The 21,762-nt window shown below is 44.7% G+C and overlaps 1 protein-coding gene across 2 annotated transcripts in view; it reads right to left on the reverse strand.

The window, feature by feature from the left end:
• The window catches only part of cfap54 (cilia and flagella associated protein 54), a 126,815-nt gene that overhangs the window by 25,856 nt on the left and 79,197 nt on the right, over nucleotides 1–21,762 (reverse strand). For both annotated transcript variants that reach the window (XR_006079195.1, XM_042300038.1), the window contains exons 41-52: nucleotides 20,971–21,058; nucleotides 20,660–20,836; nucleotides 17,895–17,961; nucleotides 17,525–17,710; nucleotides 17,243–17,329; nucleotides 17,027–17,146; nucleotides 16,882–16,935; nucleotides 7,553–7,697; nucleotides 2,919–3,115; nucleotides 2,408–2,565; nucleotides 2,172–2,301; nucleotides 1,638–1,803 (exon numbers count right to left, since the gene is read on the reverse strand). Coding sequence is in view for 1 of the 2 variants with exons in the window: in XM_042300038.1 (XP_042155972.1) it covers nucleotides 1,638–1,803; nucleotides 2,172–2,301; nucleotides 2,408–2,565; nucleotides 2,919–3,115; nucleotides 7,553–7,697; nucleotides 16,882–16,935; nucleotides 17,027–17,146; nucleotides 17,243–17,329; nucleotides 17,525–17,710; nucleotides 17,895–17,961; nucleotides 20,660–20,836; nucleotides 20,971–21,058 (1,575 nt within the window). In the remaining variant the exon portion in view is untranslated. The remainder of the gene's footprint in view (nucleotides 1–1,637; nucleotides 1,804–2,171; nucleotides 2,302–2,407; nucleotides 2,566–2,918; nucleotides 3,116–7,552; nucleotides 7,698–16,881; nucleotides 16,936–17,026; nucleotides 17,147–17,242; nucleotides 17,330–17,524; nucleotides 17,711–17,894; nucleotides 17,962–20,659; nucleotides 20,837–20,970; nucleotides 21,059–21,762) is intronic.

Below are 21,762 nucleotides of genomic sequence, written 5' to 3' on the forward strand. Positions count from 1 at the left end.
CACCCAGTAGCTCTCCTGGAGGATGGTTGGCCACCCTGCAACATTACAATTACAACCAAATACTTTTGTTTTTATAAAATAATTCCCTCATTCAATGAATCAGGGATTAAATGGCCACAGTGGGCGAGGTAGCTAACTAAGATATTGATCTATTTGTAAGGCTAAAATATTCAGTGTTCAGGGGAGATGATGACAGCATAGGAGTTCGGCTACTTCTCAATTAGGCTATTCTAATAATATTATTTTAGCTTTGTCAGAATTACATGGCCAGTATTGAATAGAGGAGAATCCTAGACAATTTTGAGCACTTGAGAGACGGTTTTAAAACTGGAGTATGCAGCATTGGCTTCATCAACTGTGCAACCATATGAACTGTGTGCTTGCCATTTGGGGTTGTACTTCAACACCCGTATAAACTGTGTGTTGGCCATTTGGGGTTGTACTTCAACACCCGTATCAACTGTGTGTTGGCCATTTGGGGTTGTACTTCAACACCCGTATCAACTGTGTGCTTGCCATTTGCGGTTGTACTTGAACACCCGTATCAACTGTGTGTTGGCCATTTGGGGTTGTACTTGAACACCCGTATCAACTGTGTGTTGGCCATTTGCGGTTGTACTTCAACACCTGTATCAACTGTGTGTTGGCCATTTGGGGTTGTACTTGAACACCCGTATCAACTGTGTGTTGGCCATTTGGGGTTGTACTTCAACACCCGTATCAACTGTGTGTTGGCCATTTGCGGTTGTACTTCAACACCTGTATCAACTGTGTGTTGGCCATTTGGGGTTGTACTTGAACACCCGTATCAACTGTGTGTTGGCCATTTGGGGTTGTACTTCAACACCCGTATCAACTGTGTGTTGGCTATTTGCGGTTGTACTTCAACACCTGTATCAACTGTGTGTTGGCCATTTGCAGTTGTACTCGAACACCCGTATCAACTGTGTGTTGGCCATTTGGGGTTGTACTTCAACACCCGTATCAACTGTGTGTTGGCTATTTGCGGTTGTACTTCAACACACGTATCAACTGTGTGTTGGCCATTTGCGGTTGTACACGCGTGCCGGTGGAAAGTTATTTTACGACATCAGACATGACAATGACATTAGTACATGCTACACGCTAAATAGTTAACCTGCCAAACTACACAATATGTTTTGAATTGGCTGTTGCACAATGTCTCTCGCTCTCTCTCTCCTCTGACAACACCCACTGGCACACACGCAGGTGATGTACACCATGACTTTTCCAGGGTTGTCATTGCTGACCACAAATGTGCTATAACTGGACAAATAACTCAATAACTAGCAATGAATATGAGACAATGTGCACACGCAGCTAAGCTGGCTTTGATCTCAAAACTAATCTCGCGACTGCATGATTGAAAGACCGCTTGTGCCTGTCAATGCATGCCCACAATAATTAACACATCGCATCCGGAGGACACTTTGATCCAATTCTGATCGGTGTATCCTAATTATTTGATATTGCGATTTTTGCGTGATTTTTTTCACTTGTCCATTCGGACAACTTAAATCTATAATCTGCTTGTTCGCCTTTTTTAAAAATATATTTTTTTTTACTTGCCCTGGGTAAGAGGACAAGCGTTAATATCAACACATACACACAAGTACCTGGGTAGATGGCAGTGCCAGGGATGTGTGCGACCAGACTGCGTACCACAGCCAGTCTACAGCGGAGCCACAGAGCCCGTTCCATCCTCTCTCTGGCCTCTACTACCTGGGGACAGTCACCTGGCTGTGGACTGGGGGCATGGTGCTCAGCCTCCCTTATACTGCCCTGGGGAGGGTACACACACACACACACACACACACACACACACACACACACACACACACACACACACACACACACACACACACACACACACACACACACACACACACACACACACACACACACACACACACACACACACACACACACACACACACACACACACACACCTCTAGGTCTTGGCTGGGTCTGATTGGCAGGGGGAATATGAGGAACCAAATTTCCCAAATGGTTCCTTTTGAGTCATGACATAAACCAAAATAAAATGACTTTCTTTTTGTTAGTCAAAAGACAATTCTGAAAACTCTAGCTATGCAAAAAGCATTTTGTGGTACAGTTAAGAGAGGTAATTACAAGGTGATTGTAGGTACCTGTTCACTCTTAGGTCTGGACTGTCTTCTGAGGGAGGAGGAGAGGGGTCTGTGGACAGGGGAGGGGCTTCCCCTCAGAGTGATGGGAGAGTTCTGGAGCAGACTCATAGCAGACACTGCCATGTCAGCACTGCAAAGAATAAACAGACAGAATTTTAATAGATGGGTGGATGGATGGAGGAATGTATGGATGAATACAAACACATTTATACACAAGATACAGTCCTTTACCTCACCTGTAAGCGGTTTTGCCTTGCTGCAGGTAGAGGTTAGACAGTAGCAGGTAGGTGTCTATAGCCAGCTCCAGTTCCTCAGGGTCAGAGTGGAGCTGAGAGGAAAGACAGAGCTGCAGCTGGGGGCTCAGGAGACGACACACCTCTCTTAGCAGTAACGCCTACAGGAGAGAAGAGAGGTTAAGAAAATGCAAGTTATACTTTAGCATTTTAACAGATGCTCTTTTCCACAGTGACTTCAGGCTGAATCAATCAGATATGCCATTCTTAAGAGTAAACATTTAAAAATGACTTTAAAAAACATGACTAGTGGATGGTTTGGTGGATGTCACCTAATGTGGAGTGCAAAAGGTTCTAAAACTACGAAAAGGAAAAATCCAAGAAGGCAGAGATGCAAATATATACTTAAATGAATCCATCTTCGGAAGAATACAAAAAAGGTGAAAGTGCTAAACAAATGTCACCTAATGACTTTCTATTTCACCTAATGTACACTCTACAGAGAGACACACACCTTGAATTTGCTGAGGGTGAGCTTGTCTTTCTGGGGGTCAATGTGCAGTCCTTTGGGCTCCCTGGTCTTCCTGGTAGGGGAGCCACTGTGTGATTTGTCACTGTCACTATCCCTCTCCCCGGGGGGAGAGTTAGGGATACCTGGGGTACTGGATGTCCTCCTCACAACACTGCAATGCACCGCCCCATCTGAGATATCTGGAGAATATCAACAAACAATATTATACAGTCCTACTGTGCATCACCCTGCCATAGCTGTTCAGAACTGTTAATCAAAAGTCTTGAATCTCCTTCATGTCCCTGACTTGCTTCTACACCTGCATTGCTTGCTGTTTGGGGTTTTAGGCTGGGTTTCTGTACAGCACTTTGAGATATCAGCTGATGTACGAAGGGCTATATAAATAAATTTGATTTGATTTGATTTGAAGATAGACACAAACAAACATTAGGGGGGAAATGTCCACAAGTTCATTCTAATGAAAATATACTGATGAAAGAGTTAAGTGGAATGATTTTCTGAACTCTTGATTTATCAGTATTGTATTGTGTCATTTATTTGTATATACACTGGACAAAAATATAAACTCAACATGTAAAGTGTTGGTATCATGTTTCATGAGCTGAACGAAAAGGTCCCTGAAATGTTCCACCCAAACAAAAAGCTAATTTCTCAGGTTTTGTGCACAAATTTGTTTCATCCCTGTTAGTGAGCAGTTCTCCTTTGCTAAGATAATCCATCCACCTGACAGGTGTTGTCACGCCCTGGTCTAAGTATTTTGTGTTTTTCTTCATGTATTGGGTCAGGCCAGGGTGTGGCATGGGGTTTTTGTATTGTGGTGTGTTTTGTCTTGGGATTTTGGTGTGTATGTATTGGGATTGTAGCTAGTGGGGTTATCTAGCAAAGTCTATGGCTGTCTGGAGTGGTTCTCAATCAGAGGCAGGTGTTTATCGTTGTCTCTGATTGGGAACCATATTTAGGCAGCCATATTCTTTGAGTTTGTCGTGGGTGATTGTCCTTAGTGTCTTCGTTCCTGTCGCTGTGTTAGTTGACACATGTATAGGCTGTTTCGGTTTTCGTTACGTTTATTTGTTTTGTAGTGTTTGTATTGATTCGTGTTTACGTTTTGTTGATTAAACATGGATCGCAATCTACACGCTGCATTTTGTTCCGACTCTCCTTCACCACAAGAAAACCGTAACAGAATCACCCACCACAAACGGACCAAGCAGCGTGTCAACAGGCAGGAGCCACAGGAGAGGCAACAAAGGCAGCAACAGCGGCGCAATGAGGATTGGACATGGGACGATATATTGGATGGCAAGGGTTGCTACACATGGGAGGAGATCCTGGCGGGAAGGGATCGCCTTCCATGGGAACAGGTGGAGGCACTTAGGAGAGCAGAGGCAGCCGGAGAGAGGAGCCGGCGATACGAGGGAACACGGTTGGCAAGGAAGCCCGGGAGTCAGCCCCAAAAATTTCTTGGGGGGCGGCTCACAGGGAGTATGGCCACGCCAGGTAGGAGACCTGCGCAAACTCCCTGTGCTTACCGGGGGGCAAGAGAGACCGGGCAGGCACCGTGTTATGCAGTGGTGCGCACGGTGTCCCCAGTGCGGGTGCATAGCCGGTGCGGTATATTCCAGCTCCTCGTATCGGCCGGGCTAGAGTGGGCATCGAGCCAGGTAAGGTTGGGCAGGCTCGGTGCTCAAGAGCTCCAGTGCGCCTGCACGGTCCGGTCTATCCAGTACCACCTCCACACCCCAGCCCTCCGGTAGCAGCTCCCCGCACCAGGCTTCCTGTGCGTGTCCTCGGTTCAGTACCACCAGTACCAGCACCACGCATCAGGCCTAGAGTGCGCCTCGCCTCTCCAGCGCTGCCGGAGCCTTTCTCCTCTCCTGCGCTGTCGGAGTCTCCTGTCTGTTCAGCGCTGCCAGAGCCTTCCTCCTCTACAGCGCTGCTGGAGTCTCCTGCCTGTTCAGCGCAGCCAGAGCTGCCAGCCTGCATGGAGCAGCCTGAGCTGCCAGCCTGCATGGAGCAGCCAGAGCTGCCAGCCTGCATGGAGCAGCCAGAGCTGCCAGTCTGCATGGAGCAGCCAGAGCTGTCAGTCTGCATGGAGCAGCCAGAGCTGTCAGTCTGCATGGAGCAGCCAGAGCTGTCAGTCTGCATGGAGCAGCCAGAGCTGTCAGTCTGCATGGAGCAGCCAGAGCTGACAGTCTGCATGGAGCTGCCAGAGCTGTCAGTCTGCAAGGAGATGTCAGTCTGCATGGAGCAGCCAGAGCTGTCAGTCTGCATGAAGCAGCCCGAGCTGCCAGTCTGCACGGAGCTGCCAGTCTGCAAGGAGCTGCCAGTCTGCACGGAGCCGCCAGAGCTGCCAGTCTGTAAGAAGCCGCCAGAGCTGTCAGCCTACATGGAGCAGCCAGAGCCGCCAGTCAGCATGGAGCAGCCAGAGCCGCCAGTCAGCATGGAGCAGCCAGATCTTTCAGTCTGCCAGGATCTGCCAGTCAGCCAGACTCTTCCAGATCCGCCAGTCAGCCAGACTCTTCCAGATCCGCCAGTCAGCCAGACTCTTCCAGATCCGCCAGTCAGCCGGGATCTGCCAGAACTGCCAGTCGGCCAGGATCCGCCAGTCAGCCAGGATCCGCCAGTCAGCCAGGATCTGCCAGTCAGCCAGGATCTGCTGAAACCACCAGCCAGCCAGGATCTGGTAGATCTACCTACCTGCCTGAGCTTCCTCTCACTCCTGAGCTTCCTCTTACTCCTGAGCTTCCTCTCACTCCTGAGCTTCCTCTCACTCCCGAGCTTTCTCTCACTCCCGAGCTTTCTCTCACTCCCGAGCTTTCTCTCACTCCCGAGCTTCCCCTCAGTCCCGAGCTGCCTCAGTCCCGAGCTGTCCTTCAGTCCCGATCTGCTCCTCAGTCCAGTGGGGTTCTGGGTGAGGACTTACTAGGCCATGGTCGGCGGCGAGGGTGGACTATCCAGGGACGCGAGGAGAGGGGACTAAGACATTGACTGAGTGGGTTCCACGTCCCGCGCCGGAGCCGCCACCATGGACAGACGCCCACCCGGACCCTCCCTATTGTTTTGCGGTGCGTTCGGGAGTCCGCACCTTAGGGGGGTTCTGTCATGCCCTGGTCTAAGTATTTTGTGTTTTTCTTCATGTATTGGGTCAGGCCAGGGTGTGGCATGGGGTTTTTGTATTGTGGTGTGTTTTGTCTTGGGATTTTGGTGTGTATGTATTGGGATTGTAGCTAGTGGGGTTATCTAGCAAAGTCTATGGCTGTCTGGAGTGGTTCTCAATCAGATGCAGGTGTTTATCGTTGTCTCTGATTGGGAACCATATTTAGGCAGCCATATTCTTTGAGTTTGTCGTGGGTGATTGTCCTTAGTGTCTTCGTTCCTGTCGCTGTGTTAGTTGACACAAGTATAGGCTGTTTCGGTTTTCGTTACGTTTATTTGTTTTGTAGTGTTTGTATTGATTCGTGTTTACGTTTTGTTGATTAAACATGGATCGCAATCTACACGCTGCATTTTGGTCCGACTCTCCTTCACCACAAGAAAACCGTAACAGGTGTGGCATATCAAGAAGCTGATTAAACAGCATGATCATTACACAGGTGCACCTTGTGCTGGGGACAATAAAAGGCCACAATAAAATGTGCACACAACAATGTAACAGATGTCTCAAGTTTTGAGGTAGTGTGCAATTGGCATGCTGACTGCAGGAATGGCCACCAGAGCTGTTGCCAGAGAATTTAATGTTAATTTCTCTACCATAAGCCGTCTCCAACGTTGTTTTAGAGAATTTGGCTGTTCGTCCAACCGGCCTCACAACCGCAGACCACGTGTAACCACGCCAGCCCAGGACCTCCTCATCCGGCTTCTTCACCTGCGGGATCATCTGAGACCAGCCACCTAGACAGCTGATGAAACTGTGGGTTTGCAAAACTGAAGGATGTCTGCACAAACTGTCAGAAACTGTCTCAGCTGTGTGCTCATCGTCCTCACCAGAGTCTTGACCTGACTGCAGTTTGGCTTCATAACCGACTTTAATGGGCAAATGCTCACCTTTTTGATGGCCACTGGCACACTGGAGAAGTGTGCTCTCCATAGATTAATCTCTGTTTCAACTGTATCGGGCAGATAACATGTATGGCGTTGTGTGGGCGAGCGGTTTGCTGATGTTAACTTTGTGAAAAGAGTGCCCTATGGTGGCGGTTATGGGGTTATGGTATAAGCAGGCATAAACTACAGACAACGAACACAATTGTATTTTATCGATGGCAATTTGAATGCACAGAGATACCATGATGAGATCCTGAAGCCCATGGTCGTGCCATTCATCTGCCACCCTCACTTCATGTTTCAGCATGAAATCCAGAGAGTAGGGCCTAATTAAATTATTTAAATTGTCTGATTTCCTTCTACGAACTGTAACTCAGTAAAATCTTAGAAATTGTTGCAATTATATTTCTGTTCACTGTATATAGATAGGTATAGTGTAATTGTTGTTTATTGATGTGTTCATGCAGGACTAATCTTCAAGAGACTGGTCTTAGCATACTTCACTCCCTGCTTAAATGAAGGTTAAAAAAAGAAATCTGGAGGAAAAAACATCTGTTAGAGTACTATATTGTTACCTTGAGGTTCAGGCAGGGAGTGTATGGTGGAGCTGAGGGCCAGTATGAGCTGTACTCTGGCCAGGGTGAGACGCCTGCTCAGTCTGGAGCCATACAGAACACTGGCCTCTGTGCCCAGACGACGGTTCACTAAGTCCTCCAGGGCCTGAACATAGGATACAGATAAACAATTGTGAGAGCAAAATTGCAAGATTATGTTATAATGCTGTTATTGCATCAAATGGTTGTTTTATGCAACAGAACAAGTGGTTGTTAGAACGCTCATCTGTGTGTGTTCTACTAAGGATGGGCTTCTGGAAGATTTACCATGTCTTTGGGTGATACCGCATTCCAGAGCATGAGTTAATGTTTCTGTTCTATATGGTACCAGGGAGACATGACTCCAGGGCCAGACCCTGGTCCGTACAATGAAAGATAACTGTTTTTACAGCAGATACTGCCTGCTGTGAATTATAAGTATCTTTCATAAAAATCTTAACCTTGTGACCCATTCCATATATCTGTTGTGTGTTATATAGACTGAAGGAGGATGGACTTTACTATACAATTCTGTGGCTCAAACCAGCTGGTTGAGTTCTCAGTGATCCCCCCCAGGGGTGATATAAACGTCTGTGGCTCAAACCAGCTGGTTGAGTTCTCAGTGATCACCTCCAGGGGTGATATAAAAGTCTGTGGCTCAAACCAGCTGGTTGAGTTCTCAGTGATCACCTCCAGGGGTGATATAAAATGCTGTGACTCAAACCAGCTGGTTGAGTTCTCAGTGATCACCTCCAGCGGTGATTACCAACCAGCTCCATTACTGCAGTAAACCAGCTGGTTGAGTTCTCAGTGATCGCCTCCAGCGGTGATTACCAACCAGCTCCATTACTGCAGTAAACCAGCTGGTTGAGTTCTCAGTGATCACCTCCAGCGGTGATTACCGACCAGCTCCATTACTGCAGTAAACCAGCTGGTTGAGTTCTCAGTGATCACCTCCAGCGGTGATTACCGACCAGCTCCATTACTGCAGTAAACCAGCTGGTTGAGTTCTCAGTGATCACCTCCAGCGGTGATTACCGACCAGCTCCATTACTGCAGTAATTACATAATAAAGTTTGATGGTTTTGAAGAAATCTAAGAGTCTCTCCTTTTGATTACAATAATTCCACCACACAATCAAACATACACACACACACACACTACCATCAGATACATACACTACAATAAGATACTCACTAAAATCAGATACATACACTACCATCAGGGGTTAAATTTGGCCGGGTCCCGCCGGGGCTGAGACGCGGCTCCTATGATCCAAATGAGAGCCATGCGGAGCAGAGACCTGGTACCTTTGATTTTGCGAATTTTGAATTATCAAATGAAAGATTGTTTTCCACATTTACTTTTCCTCAGCCAACAATATAAGAAGGTAACAGCAACCACATAGTAGAATAGTTTACCTATTCAATTGGCCAGCTTGTCGCATTCTGTGCGAGAAAATAATATCCCGCACAGGGAAAGAAACATGCATGCCCAGTCATTGTACAGCATTCTTAATGCAATCATGGTGAAACACACCTTTTGAAATCCGTTTTGATGGCCACTGTTAAAAGAGGAGGGTCACAGGGCTTTCAATTGTTAAATCTCAAAATGTGTGAACTGCATCATTTTAGAACTAGAGTGTTTAGCAGCGGCATGGTTTATGTGTGTCAGCGCTGACCATTGGCGAGACTGGGGCTAAATATGCCACGGGTCAGGTGTAACAGGTAGGCCTTCATTACATTCACAGTCCACAATCCTTGGCTGAGTGCCAGTGGACTGTTTTTTGCAGATACAAAAATGTGTAATGGGGTGTAATGGTTCACCAAACCCACGGTTCGGTACGTATTGCGGTTTTGGGGCCACCGTTCGATTCAGTTTCAGTACAGCAGGAAAATGAAATGCCAACAGTTACTGTCGTTATTTTTTGTTTATTTAAGAAAATACAAAGTGTTGGTATTCCTGAATCCAATACAATGTAAGTCATATAATGCCTGATGAGAGGATAAAAAAACAAAACAGGAATACCAACACTATTTTCTTACATTAAAACACATGATTACTCATCAACAACACAAAAATTAAGTGCAATATGCATGTGAAATAAATTTGTAAACATGGCTCAGACATTGTATCGGCCTATCCTGTAATGTTTTCTTACAAAGAGAAAAAGATGTGGACTTGTGTGACTCTCATAAAGAGGGCGGGTCTGTAACACAGTACTTCTCATCTCCCACTCCGGGGTAATGTGATGGGCTGTCACTAAGTAGCTCTCTGTAGCCCTGGAGGTCCATCCATCTGTAGTGAGCGCAACACAGGTTGCATGGGCTAATTCATTGACAACTTCAAATTTAGCTTGCTTATATAGGCCGAGTACTACCTGTTTGCTGTAATGGGTGGGAGAACCAAACTATTTCTGTATGGACATTTGCTTTGTGCACAGAGACATTGTCATGCTGAAACAGGAAAGGGCCTTCCCCAAACTTTTGCCACAAAGTTGGAAGTACAGAATCGACTAGAATGTCATTATAGGCAGCAGCGTTAAGATTTCCCTGCAACTAAGGGGCCTAGCCCGAACCATGAAAAACAGCACCATTATTCCTCCTCCACCAAACTTTACAGTTGGCATTATGCATTTGCTAAGGTAGCGCTCTCCTGTTATCCGCCAAACCGAGATTAGTCCGTCGGACGATTCATCACTCCAAAGAATGCATTTCCACTGCTCCAGAGTCCAATGGCGATGAGATTTACACCATTGTAGCTGACACTAGGCATTGTGCATGGTGACCTTAGGCTTGTGTGCGGCTGCTCAACCATGGAAACCCATTTTATGAAGCTCCCAATGAACAGTTATTGTGCTGACGTTGCTTCCAGAGGCAGTTTGGAATCGGTAGTGAAGTGTTGCAACCGAGTACAGACAACTTTTACCCGATATGCACTTCAGCACTCGGTGGTTCTATTATGAGAGCTTTTGTGGCTTAACACTTCGCGGCTGAGTCGTTGTTGCTCCTACACGTTTCCACTTCACAATAACAGCACTTACAGATGATGGGGGCAGCTCTAGCAGGGCAGAAATTTTACAAACTGACCTGTTGGAAAGGTGGCATCCTATGAAGGTGCCACGTTGAAAGTCAGAGCTCTTCAGATAGGCCATTCTACTGCCAATGTTTGTCTATGGCGATTACATTGCTGTGTACTTGATTGTATACACCTGTCAGCAATGGGTGTGGCTGAAATAGCCAAATCCACTAATTTGAAGGGGTGTACACATACTTTTGTATATATAGCGTATTTTATAGATACAAATAACTACATTTCAGTGGTGTAAAGTACTTAAGTAAAAAATACTTTAAAGTACTACTTAAGTATTTTTTTGGGGGGGGTATCTGTACTATACTTTACTATTTATATTTTTGGCAAAAAGAAAATAATGTACTTTTTACCCCATACATTTTCCCTGACACCCAAAAGTACATTTTGAAATTGTCCAATTCACACACTGGTCATCCCTACTGCATCTGATCTGGCAGACTCACTAAACACAAATGCTTGGTTTGTATATTATGTCTGATTAAATATATATATATATATATATATATATATATATTTGTGCCGTCTGGTTTGCTTAATACAAAGAATTTGAAATTATTTATACTTTTACCTTTGATACTTTAATACATTTTAGCAATTCCATTTACTTTTGATACTATTAAGTATTTTACTGGGTGACTAACTTTTACTTAAGTAAATTTCTAATTTTCTAAGTAAAGGTATCTTTACTTTTACTCAAGTATGACAATTTAGTTATTTTTCCACCACTGCTACATTTTAGATGAGACAACAATGGCGAATTGGAGAAAAGGAGATAAGAGGAAAAGATCGATCTTATTGGGGGACTGAACCCAAAGAAGTCGAAGCCATTTTTAAGTAAAGATGATCATTCTGGACTCCCCTCAATCACGTATCCCAACATTTCTAATTAACTTGTTAATATTATATCCGCCTATTCTTCACAAGAACTGAAGGCCTACAAGTCACTGGATTCCTACAACTATTTTAACTGTGGATGGGATAGCGACATCAATCACTTTGACCCACCAACACCAGCATCAGACCATGTTGTTGTGACAGCTAAGGTACTGTAAGTAACGATAGCTACAGTAGTATTCACTTGGATAGTTATTCTTGAAGCTCTATCTAAATTTAGACTGTATTTCATTGTGCCAAATGAAAAACAGCTTTGAAATAAAGCATGTTATGTCCAGGTACTGAGCTATATGATAATCATAATGTGGTGGCTAGAGGGGCTTGTTGTTTGTTCTTGTTGCTGTTTTAGCTAGCTAGCCACTTGACATTTTTCTTTAGGAAGCACACACATACAGTCGTGGCCAAAAGTTTTGAGAATAACACAAATATTAATTTTCTCAAAGTCTGATGCCTCAGTTTGTATGATGGCAATTTGCATATACTCCAGAATGTTATGAAGAGTGATCAGATGAATTGCAATTAATTGCAAACTCCCTCTTTGGCATGCAAATGAACTAAATACACAAAAAATATTTCCACTGCATTTCAGCCCTGCCACAAAAGGACAGCTGACATCATGTCAGTGATTCTCTCATTAACACAGGTGTGAGTGTTGACGAGGACAAGGCTGGAGATCACTCTGTAATGCTGATTGAGTTCGAATAACAGACTGGAAGCTTCAAAAGGTGCGTGGTGCTTGGAATCATTGTTCTTCCATGGTTACCTGCAAGGAAACATGTGCCGTCATCATTGCTTTTTTGCACAAAAATGGCTTCACAGGCAAGGATATTGCTGCCAGTAAGATTGCACCTAAATCAACCATTTATCGGATCATCAAGAACTTCAAGGAGAGTGGTTAAGTTGTTGTGAAGAAGGCTTCAGAGCGCCCAAGAAAGTCCAGCAAGCACCAGGACCGTCTCCTAAAGTTGATTCAGCTGCGGGATCGGGGCACCACCAGTAAAGAGCTTGCTCAGGAATAGCAGCAGGCAAGTGTGAGTGCACGCACAGTGAGGTGAAGAATTTTGGAGGATGGCCTGGTGTCAAGAAGGGCAGCAAAGAAGCCACTTCTCTACAGGAAAAACATCAGGGACAGATTGATATTCTGCAAAAGGTACAGGGATTGGACTGCTGAGGACTGGGGTGAAGTCATTTTCTCTGATGAATCCCCTTTCCGATTGTTTTCCGGAAAAAAGCTTGTCCGGAGAAGACAAGGTGAGCGCTACCATCAGTCCTGTGTCATGCCAACAGTAAAGCATCCTGAGACCATTCATGTGTGGGGTTGCTTCTCAGCCAAGGGAGTGGGCTCACTCACAATTTTGCCGAAGAACACAGCCATGAATAAAGAATGGTACCAACACATCCTCCGAGAGCAACTTCTCCCAACCATCCAGGAACAGTTTGGTGACGAACAATGCCTTTTCCAGCATGATGGAGCACCTTGCCATAAGGCAAAAGTGATAACTAAGTGGCTCGGGGGACAAAACATCAATATTTTGGGTACATTGCCAGGAAACTCCCCAGACCCTAATCCCATCCCTAATCCCTTCATATAATTGTCAATAAAAGCCTTTGACACTTATGAAATGCTTGTAATTATACTTCAGTATTTCATAGTAACATCTGACAAAAATATCTAAAGACACTGAAGCAGCAAACTTTGTGGAAATTAATATTTGTGTCATTCTCAAAACTTTTGGCCACGACTGTACACACACACAAAACACTCCTTTGTTACCTAGTAAGCTAGGTCTATTCCAAATAGTCTTGAATGTTAGTTATTGTTACTCCTGCTCCCACTCCCCCTCCCTGGCGCTCGAGTGCGCCAGGTTGCCCATCACTACGCACACATGTCACCTGCGTTACGCGCATCAGCGCTTCATTGGACTCACCTGTGCACCTTCACGTTTTGATTGCCTTCCCTATATTGGTTTGTTCCATCCCCGTGTCAGCATTGATGTCGTTATTTTTGCCCTGTCCATACGCTGTCCTTGTCCTGTTTCATGTTCGTTGTTTATTAAATGTTCGCTCCCTGTATTTGCTCCTCGTCTCCCAGCGTCTGTACTTACAGAATGCTGACACCACAATTTGAAGCATCAAATTCTGTTTTTTGTTTTTGTTTGTGACGTCGGGTCCGGGTGCCGCTGCTGATAGAACCGGGGCTACCTCAGCTGGCTCATCGGGCTTCCACACCTAAGCTGTCTCAAGAAGTTTCCTTGCCTCGGTTGGCTCTGTAGGCTCCCACACCACATCATGCCTTAGCCGGCTCGTCGGGCTCCCACGCCTCACCCGGCTCGTCGGGCTCCCACACCACATCACACCTCAGCCGGCCCGTCGGGCTCCCACGCCTCAGCCGGCCCGTCGGGCTCGCCCACATGGGACGCCGGGATGCGCCCCTAGGGGGGAGGGGATACTGTCACGCCTGCTCCCGCTCCCCCTCCCTGGTGCTTGGCGGCACCAGGCTGCCCATCATTACGCACACCGCATCAGCGCTTCATTGGACTCATTTGTACTCCTTCAAACTTTGATTGCCTTCCCTATATCTGCCTGTTCCTCTGTTTCATCCCCTTGTCAGCATTGATGTCATTATTTTTTCCCCTGTCCAGACACGGTCCTTGTTTTGTTTTATGTCCATTGTTTATCAAATGTTCACTCCCTCTACTTGCTTCCCAGCGTCTGTCCTTACAGTCCTTACTGTCCTTACAGTTACAGCCACGTAATATTTGATCATCCTTGGCTTTCAAGAGAGCTGATAAGACTAGAAAGCTAACGTAGCTAGCACCGAAAAAGCTAGCTCAGTTAGCCCGATGCCAGCTCATCTATAAATGTTTCCTACCAACTATATGGTTACATGGTTACATGGTTATATATGTTACAAAGTGCTCTGAGCACACTTTACTACGTATATCATTGGTAGCTTGAAAATATTTTCTATTGATTCTAGCTAGCCACAAACACTACGCTCACTCAGTTCCCCTATTTCTTTTCCCTCATGTTTTCGCACAGTTGGGATGCTATAAAAACAAATTCCTGTCTTTAAAATACTTGTATTACTACACCTGTGTATGTCACATGATATCATCATGTGGGGCGGCAGGGTAGCCTAGTGGTTAGAGCGTTGGACTAGTAACTGGAAGGTTGCAAGTTCAAACCCCCGAGCTGACAAGGTACAAATCTGTCCTTCTGCCCCTGAACAGGCAGTCAACCCACTGTTCCTAGGCCGTCATTGAAAATAAGAATTTGTTCTTAACTGACTTGCCTGGTTAAATAAAGGTAAAAATAAAAATCATGTTGTTGCTAGTATGGGTGTTAAGAGAATGTGTTTCTTGTTAAAAGGCTAAATAGCGCTAAAGAGAGTAAGCAAAGGCACTATGTATAATCCTGGGATTAAGTGTATTTATTGGTATGATTCTATAATGGCTGTACTTAATCTGTACTTAATCCTATACTGGCCCGTAGTAATATTATAGTCCGATAATGGCATGTAGCAGTCTTATAATTGCCTATAGTAATCTGTACTTATTATTTTCTGGAAATAATGTATAGGCTCGCCACTAATATAATTGATCCAAGGACCTAGAGGGGAGGGGAAACCCCGCCTAGAGGAAATAACTTAGATTTGGAAACAATGGTGGAGTAAAGCCAAGGTGATATGGTTATTAGCATAAAGTGGAGGGACTATGAAACTTGAATAAGCATGAAACTGTATAAAAGGAGTGGACTGAGACTGAGTCCGGCAGTTGGTCTATGGGCCAGCTCGGCTTGTTACCTTGTAATAAAGTCTATTTGAATTCACAAGTTCCGGTATCGGAGAAATATGATTGAGTGAATATTTCCACGACACTAGCTCGTACTAATCTACCGATTTGGCGATCTAATGGTAGGGCGTGTGGGCGCATACACGCTGTCTGGCAGTACTGCTAGCTAGCTAGATGTACTGTGATCGCCAACAATATGTACTGTGATCGCCAACACTGCATTAGTCCCAGGCCTAGATTACTTATGAATCCATGGCAAAAATGCCCTGGATGCAATCAAGAAACACTGTAAAGCGTCACAGAAGTCCCCAGATCGTCTTTTGCCAAGCCATCCACTCCAGCTCCTGATCTGACGAAAGCTAGCTCACAAAACGACTGGAGCCTCTATCCAACACAGGCATCCAGTAAATCCAACAGACCACCCTTTTTAACTATACTTTTTTGTAAAGTAAGTAAAAGTATGTCTGTTCAAAATAAATGTTATCTTCAAATATAAAAAATAAAGTTTAAACTCGACACCAACGATAGTGTTCGTCTCTCTCCTCACTCTCGACCCGAATCACCCGCGCAGACTCCCATACCCCCACATCTAGTCCCTGGATTGGCCCAAAATGTAAAAAGCCTTATGATTGGCTAATCTAGCCAGGTCACCAAGCTTACACACATTACATTACATTAAAAATAATGAATTAACATTACAGAATTCAACCAACTGTAGTAAATTCACAAATAAAATAAAAACCCAAGTGTTTGCCATGCAAAAACAACAGACTCAACATCAAACTGAATTGAACCATAGTCCTTTCTAATACATGTGTGAACCCATAACAGTCTAAACCCTGTCTAACTGGGGGACTCCTACTAAGCAATATTGAACTGTTTTAAGAAGGTCATACCAAGGATCATTCAGTTACTTGATTTTGAATTTTAAGACTCCTTGAAGTATAAAAAAATGTATACAAAATGTATTTGATAAAAAAAAGAAGTGCCTTACTGCTAACATATTCACACACAGAAGTTATCAGATTTGCTGTACCGCCTTCAGACGAGTCCCAAGACGCTTGTGGGGGTCGACAAGCCAAACGGAAAACACCATCGTGAGAGACTCATCGTCCAATAAGGGTCATTGTTTGTAGGCCAAATCATTCGGAAGTTACAGACAAATATGTGAGAAGACATATTTTTGAGATGCCTCATGGTCTGACAAACACCGCTCTAACGTCACCTTTCAGCCCAGATGCGGATGTGCGACATTGGCGGATATCTCTAGCTTAACCTGACATATTTTTTTATGGGGATTTGTTATATTATGCTAATTAGATTTCCACAGGGGGCACGGACATCGACTAGGGGTTTTTAACAGGATATTACTACACTACACACTACCATCAGATATACTCACTACCATTAGATACACTACGGTCACACACAGTACAGGACACAGATACAGTCACACACGCTGTTACAGCCATACAATGAAAACTGTTACAAAACATAATTTTAAAAAAGTGTTATTACAACCGTATATACCTGTATGTTTGCAGAGTCCATGAGAGACTTGTTGGTGAAGAACTTTCTGATTGTCTGCAGATCAATAAAATCAATCATATACAAACTCTGTTCAAAGAATATGCTGTATTAACTGTGTGAGAATGTGTGTGTGTGTCAGTAGTACCGCATGTTTCTCTATGCCGCTGTAACATCCGTGGGGCAGTGGGATCTCCTCTCCCTGAGTCATCTGGGATGTCTCCTTCATGGCCTGACAGTACTGCCCCAGCTCTGTCAGCACCTTCACCTGCACACAGTAGAAATACACATATCCTAATGGGCCCACACACACATACACTGTACATACAGTGGAATTACATGCAACTGAGATATTCATACCAACCTTCAGTATCCTTCCTTTAATGGTGAGGTGTGGGTCTCGGCACACAGTCCCCACAAAATGCAGGTAGAGAGCAAGCATAGGCAGGGCCTGTAACAGCAGAACACAGAGGCATTGAAACCAATAGCTAACTTTCTTGAGACGCCTACTAAACTCCCTGGTCTTGGTCAATTCAAAATGAAAAAGAAGAATACATTGCCAGTCATGCTTTATTGGACTTTGACCAAAAAGTAGTGCACTAAATAGGAAATATGGCACCATTTCAGATGCAGTCTGCATATGTACTGTGAGATGGTGTCCTGAGGTGTAGAGCCAGTGGCAGAGGAAGGCCAGGCTGGACACAGTGGTTCCCAGGTGTCCTCGGTCAGGTTCAGAGAACAGGTCCAGACCAGGAACCAGCTCCTCTCCTACAGTATAGGATGAGTACTGCAGGTCACTCTGAGGGTGGGGCAGGGAGGCCCGCAGGAGACACTGGTGGAAGAGACACACACAGGACATGATTAACTACACAAGTGGTCACCCTGGTCCAGGAGACACCCAGGGTGAGCAGGCATTTGTTCCAAGCACTAAGCTAATTCAACTAATCATGGTATTAAGTTTATTAGATTAACAAGATGTGCTAGTACAAACACAACATGTCAAACACAGACAATACCTTGAAAAGCTGGGCAGATAGGAGGCAGCATTTTGTGCGCTGACTGATATTGGAGGTCAAGGCATACCTGTTGGCCAAAACACAATGAGGTCAGTGGCATCACTACAATACATTTGTGAAAGTGACTGTATTTATCAACGGATTATTTATTGTTTCAGCGAACATACAGTGCATTCGGAAAGTATTCAGACTTGACTTTTTCCACATTTTGTTAAGTTACAGCCTCATTCTAAAATGGATTAGATCTACACACAATACCACATTATGACAAAGATAAAACAGTTAAACAAGTATTCAGACCCTTTACTCAGTGCTTTGCTGAAGCACATTTGGCAGCGATTACAGCCTCGAGTCTTCTTGGGTATGACGCTAGATGCTTGGTACTAGAGGTCGACCGATTATGATTTTTCAATGCAGATAACGATTATTGGAGGACCCAAAAAAGCCGATACCGATTAATCGGCCGATTTATATGTTTATTTATTTACTTATTTATTTGTAATAATGACAATTACAACAATACTGAATGAACACTTTTATTTTAACTTAATATAATACATCAATAAAATCAATTTAGCCTCAAATAAATAATGAAACATATGTTCAATTTGGTTTAAATAATGCAAAAACAAAGTGTTGGAGAAGAAAGTAAAAGTGCAATATGTGCCATGTAAAAAAGCTAACGTTTAAGTTCCTTGCTCAGAACATGAGAACATATGAAAGCTGGTTGTTCCTTTTAACATGAGTCTTCAATATTCCGAGGTAAGACGTTTTAGGTTGAGGTTATTATAGGAATTATAGGACTATTTCTCTCTATACCATTTGTATTTCACATACCTTTGACTATTGGATGTTCTTATAGGCACTATAGTATTGCCAGTGTAACAGTATAGCTTCCGTCCCTCTCCTCGCCCCAAACCAGGGACACATCGACAACTGCCACCCTCGAAGCATCGTTACCCATCGCTCCACAAAAGCCACGGCCCTAGCAGAGCAAGGGGAACAACTACTTCAAGGTCTCAGAGCGAGTGACATCACCGATTGAAACGCTATTAGCGCGCACCCCGCTAACTAGCTAGCCATTTCACATCGGTTACACCAGCCTAATCTCAGGAGTTGATAGGCTTGAAGTCATAAGCAGCTCAATGCTTGAAGCACAGCGAAGAGCTGCTGGCAAATGCAGGAAAGTGCTGTTTGAATGAATGCTTACGAGCCTGCTGCTGCCTACCCCCGCTTAGTCAGACTGCTCTATCAAATCATATAATTAATTATAACATAATAACACACATAAATACAAGCCGTAGGTCATTAATATGGTCAAATCTGGAAACTATCATTTCGAATAAAAACATTTATTCTTTCAGTGAAATATGGAACAGCTACGTTTTTTATCTAACGGGTGGCATCCCTAAGTCTAAATATTGTTGTTACATTGCACAACCTTCAATGTTATGTCATAATTATGTACAATTCTGACAAATTAATTACGGTCTTTGTTATGGTCTTCACACAGTTCGCAATGAGCCAGGCGCAAACTGCTGCACATACCCTGACTCTGCTTGCACAGAATGCAAGAGAAGTGACACAATTTCCCTAGTTAGAAGAAATTCATGTTCGCAGGCAATATTAACTAAATATGCAGGTTTAAAAATATATACTTGTGTATTGATTTTAAGAAAGGCATTGATGTTTAGGGTTAGGTACACATTGGTGCAACGACAGTGCTTTTTTCGCGAATGCGCTTGTTAAATCACCCGTTTGGCGAAGTAGGCTATGATTCAATGATAAATTAACAGGCACCACATCGATTATATGCAAAGCAGGACAAGCTAGATAAACTAGTAATATCATCAACCATGTGTAGGTAACTAGTGATTATGTTAAGATTGATTGTTTTTTGTAAGATAAGTTTAATGCAAGCTAGCAACTTACCTTGGCTTCTTGCTGCACTCGCGTAACAGGTAGGCAGCCTGCCACACAGTCTCCTCGTGGAGTGCAATGTAATCGGCCACAATCGGTATCCAAAATGTGGAAAAAGTCAAGTGGTCTGAATACTTTCCGAATGCACTGTATACTGTATGCTTGTGTTAGCTACCAGAGAATCTATTTATGCTGCAGTAGTTTATGTGTCGGAAGGCTAGGGTCAGTCTGTTATATCTGGAGTATTTCTCCTGTCTTATCCGGTGTCCTGTGTGAATTTAAGTATGCTCTCTCTAATTCTTTCTTTCTTTCTCTCGGAGGACCTGAGCCCTAGGACCATGCCTCAGGATGACATGATGGCATGATGACTCCTTGCTGTCCCCAGTCCACCTGGCCGTGCTGCTGCTCCTGTTTCAACTGTTCTGCCTGTGGCTATGGAACCCTGACCTGTTCACCGGACGTGCTACCTGTCCCAGACCTGCAGTTTTCAACTCTCTAGAGACAGCAGGAGCGGTAGAGGTGCTGACGTTGCACCGACAACTACTGTGATTATTATTATTTGACCCGGCTGTTCATCTATGAACGTTTGAACATCTTGGCCATTATAATCTACATCCGGCACAGCCAGAAGAGGACTCGCTACCCCTCATAGCCTGGTTCCTCTCTAGGTTTCTTCCTAGGTTCTGGCCATTTCGAGTGCTTCTTCACCTGCATTTCTTGCTGTTTGGGGTTTTAGGCTGGGTTTCTATACAGCACTTTGTGACATCAGCTGTAAGAAGGGCTTTATAAATACATTTGATTTGATTTGAGCTACTAAAGTTGGTACAAACTTTACTCAGACTCACTGTGCGATCTTAGCGGTCAGTAAAGCTCCCTGCAGACAGCCCCAGACTCCAGCCTGCTTCAGAGTGGGTTGGTGTTGGAGGGAACTTGTACCCCACGACACCCCGTCCCATGAGTCTAGCACCCCAGAGCTCTGCAGGGCACAGTCCACTCCCTTGCTCCAGTAGGAATGAGCTGCCCTTGGTTTACAAGCAGAATCACACAGAATCAGAAAAAACTTTGGTATTCAACAATTTTGTGTATAATCATGTAGACATACAAATTAAACACAATACAAATAGTACTGTACATTATGAGTACAGCCATATCTTACCTTCTGTTTCCATTATAATAGTGCAGGTTTCCCAGGTCATGTAGCGCCTGTACCCTGAGAGAGTCATGGTTGTTGGCCTGAAGGTACTCTAGATTGAAGTAGAAAAAAAAGTAAAAGACACACCCAGAAAAAAAAGTCCAGTGTCACAACCTTTCATCTTTCATTAAAAGAACAGCACAGTGTAACAGTATGATTGTGACAGAAACAAATATTCAGTAGCCTGGGTTCCAGAAGGATTGAGGGTCATCCAGATCAAGCAACTCGTGGCGGGTCGGGCGCCTGCAAGCTGACTTCGGTCGGATATTGAACAGTGTTTTCTCCGACACATTTGTACGGCTGACTTTTGGGTTAAGTGAGCAGTGTGTTAGGAAGCAGCGCGGAGTGGTGGGTCATGTTTCGGAGGACGCATGTCTCGACCTTCGAGCCCATCGGGGAGTTGCAGCGATGAGACAAGTTCGTAAACTACCAATTGGATATCATGAAAATGTGTGTAAAAAAAAAAGTGTTGGCCTCCCGAGTGGCGCAGTGGTTAAGGGTGCTGTACTGCAGCGCCAGCTGCGCCACCAGAGACTCTGGGTTCGCGCCCAGGCTCTGTCGTAACTGGCCGCGACCGGGAGGTCCTAGCGTCGTCCGAGTTAAGGAGGGCTTGGCCGGTAGGGATATCCTTGTCTCATCGTGCACCAGTGACTCCTGTGGCGGGCCGGGCGCAGTGCGCGCTAACCAAGGTTGCCAGGTGCACAGTGTTTCCGAACGACACATTGGTGCAGCTGGCTTCCGGGTTGGAATGCGCGC

This window comes from Oncorhynchus tshawytscha, linkage group LG17 (assembly GCF_018296145.1).
Source record: "Oncorhynchus tshawytscha isolate Ot180627B linkage group LG17, Otsh_v2.0, whole genome shotgun sequence".
Lineage (NCBI taxonomy): Eukaryota > Metazoa > Chordata > Actinopteri > Salmoniformes > Salmonidae > Oncorhynchus > Oncorhynchus tshawytscha.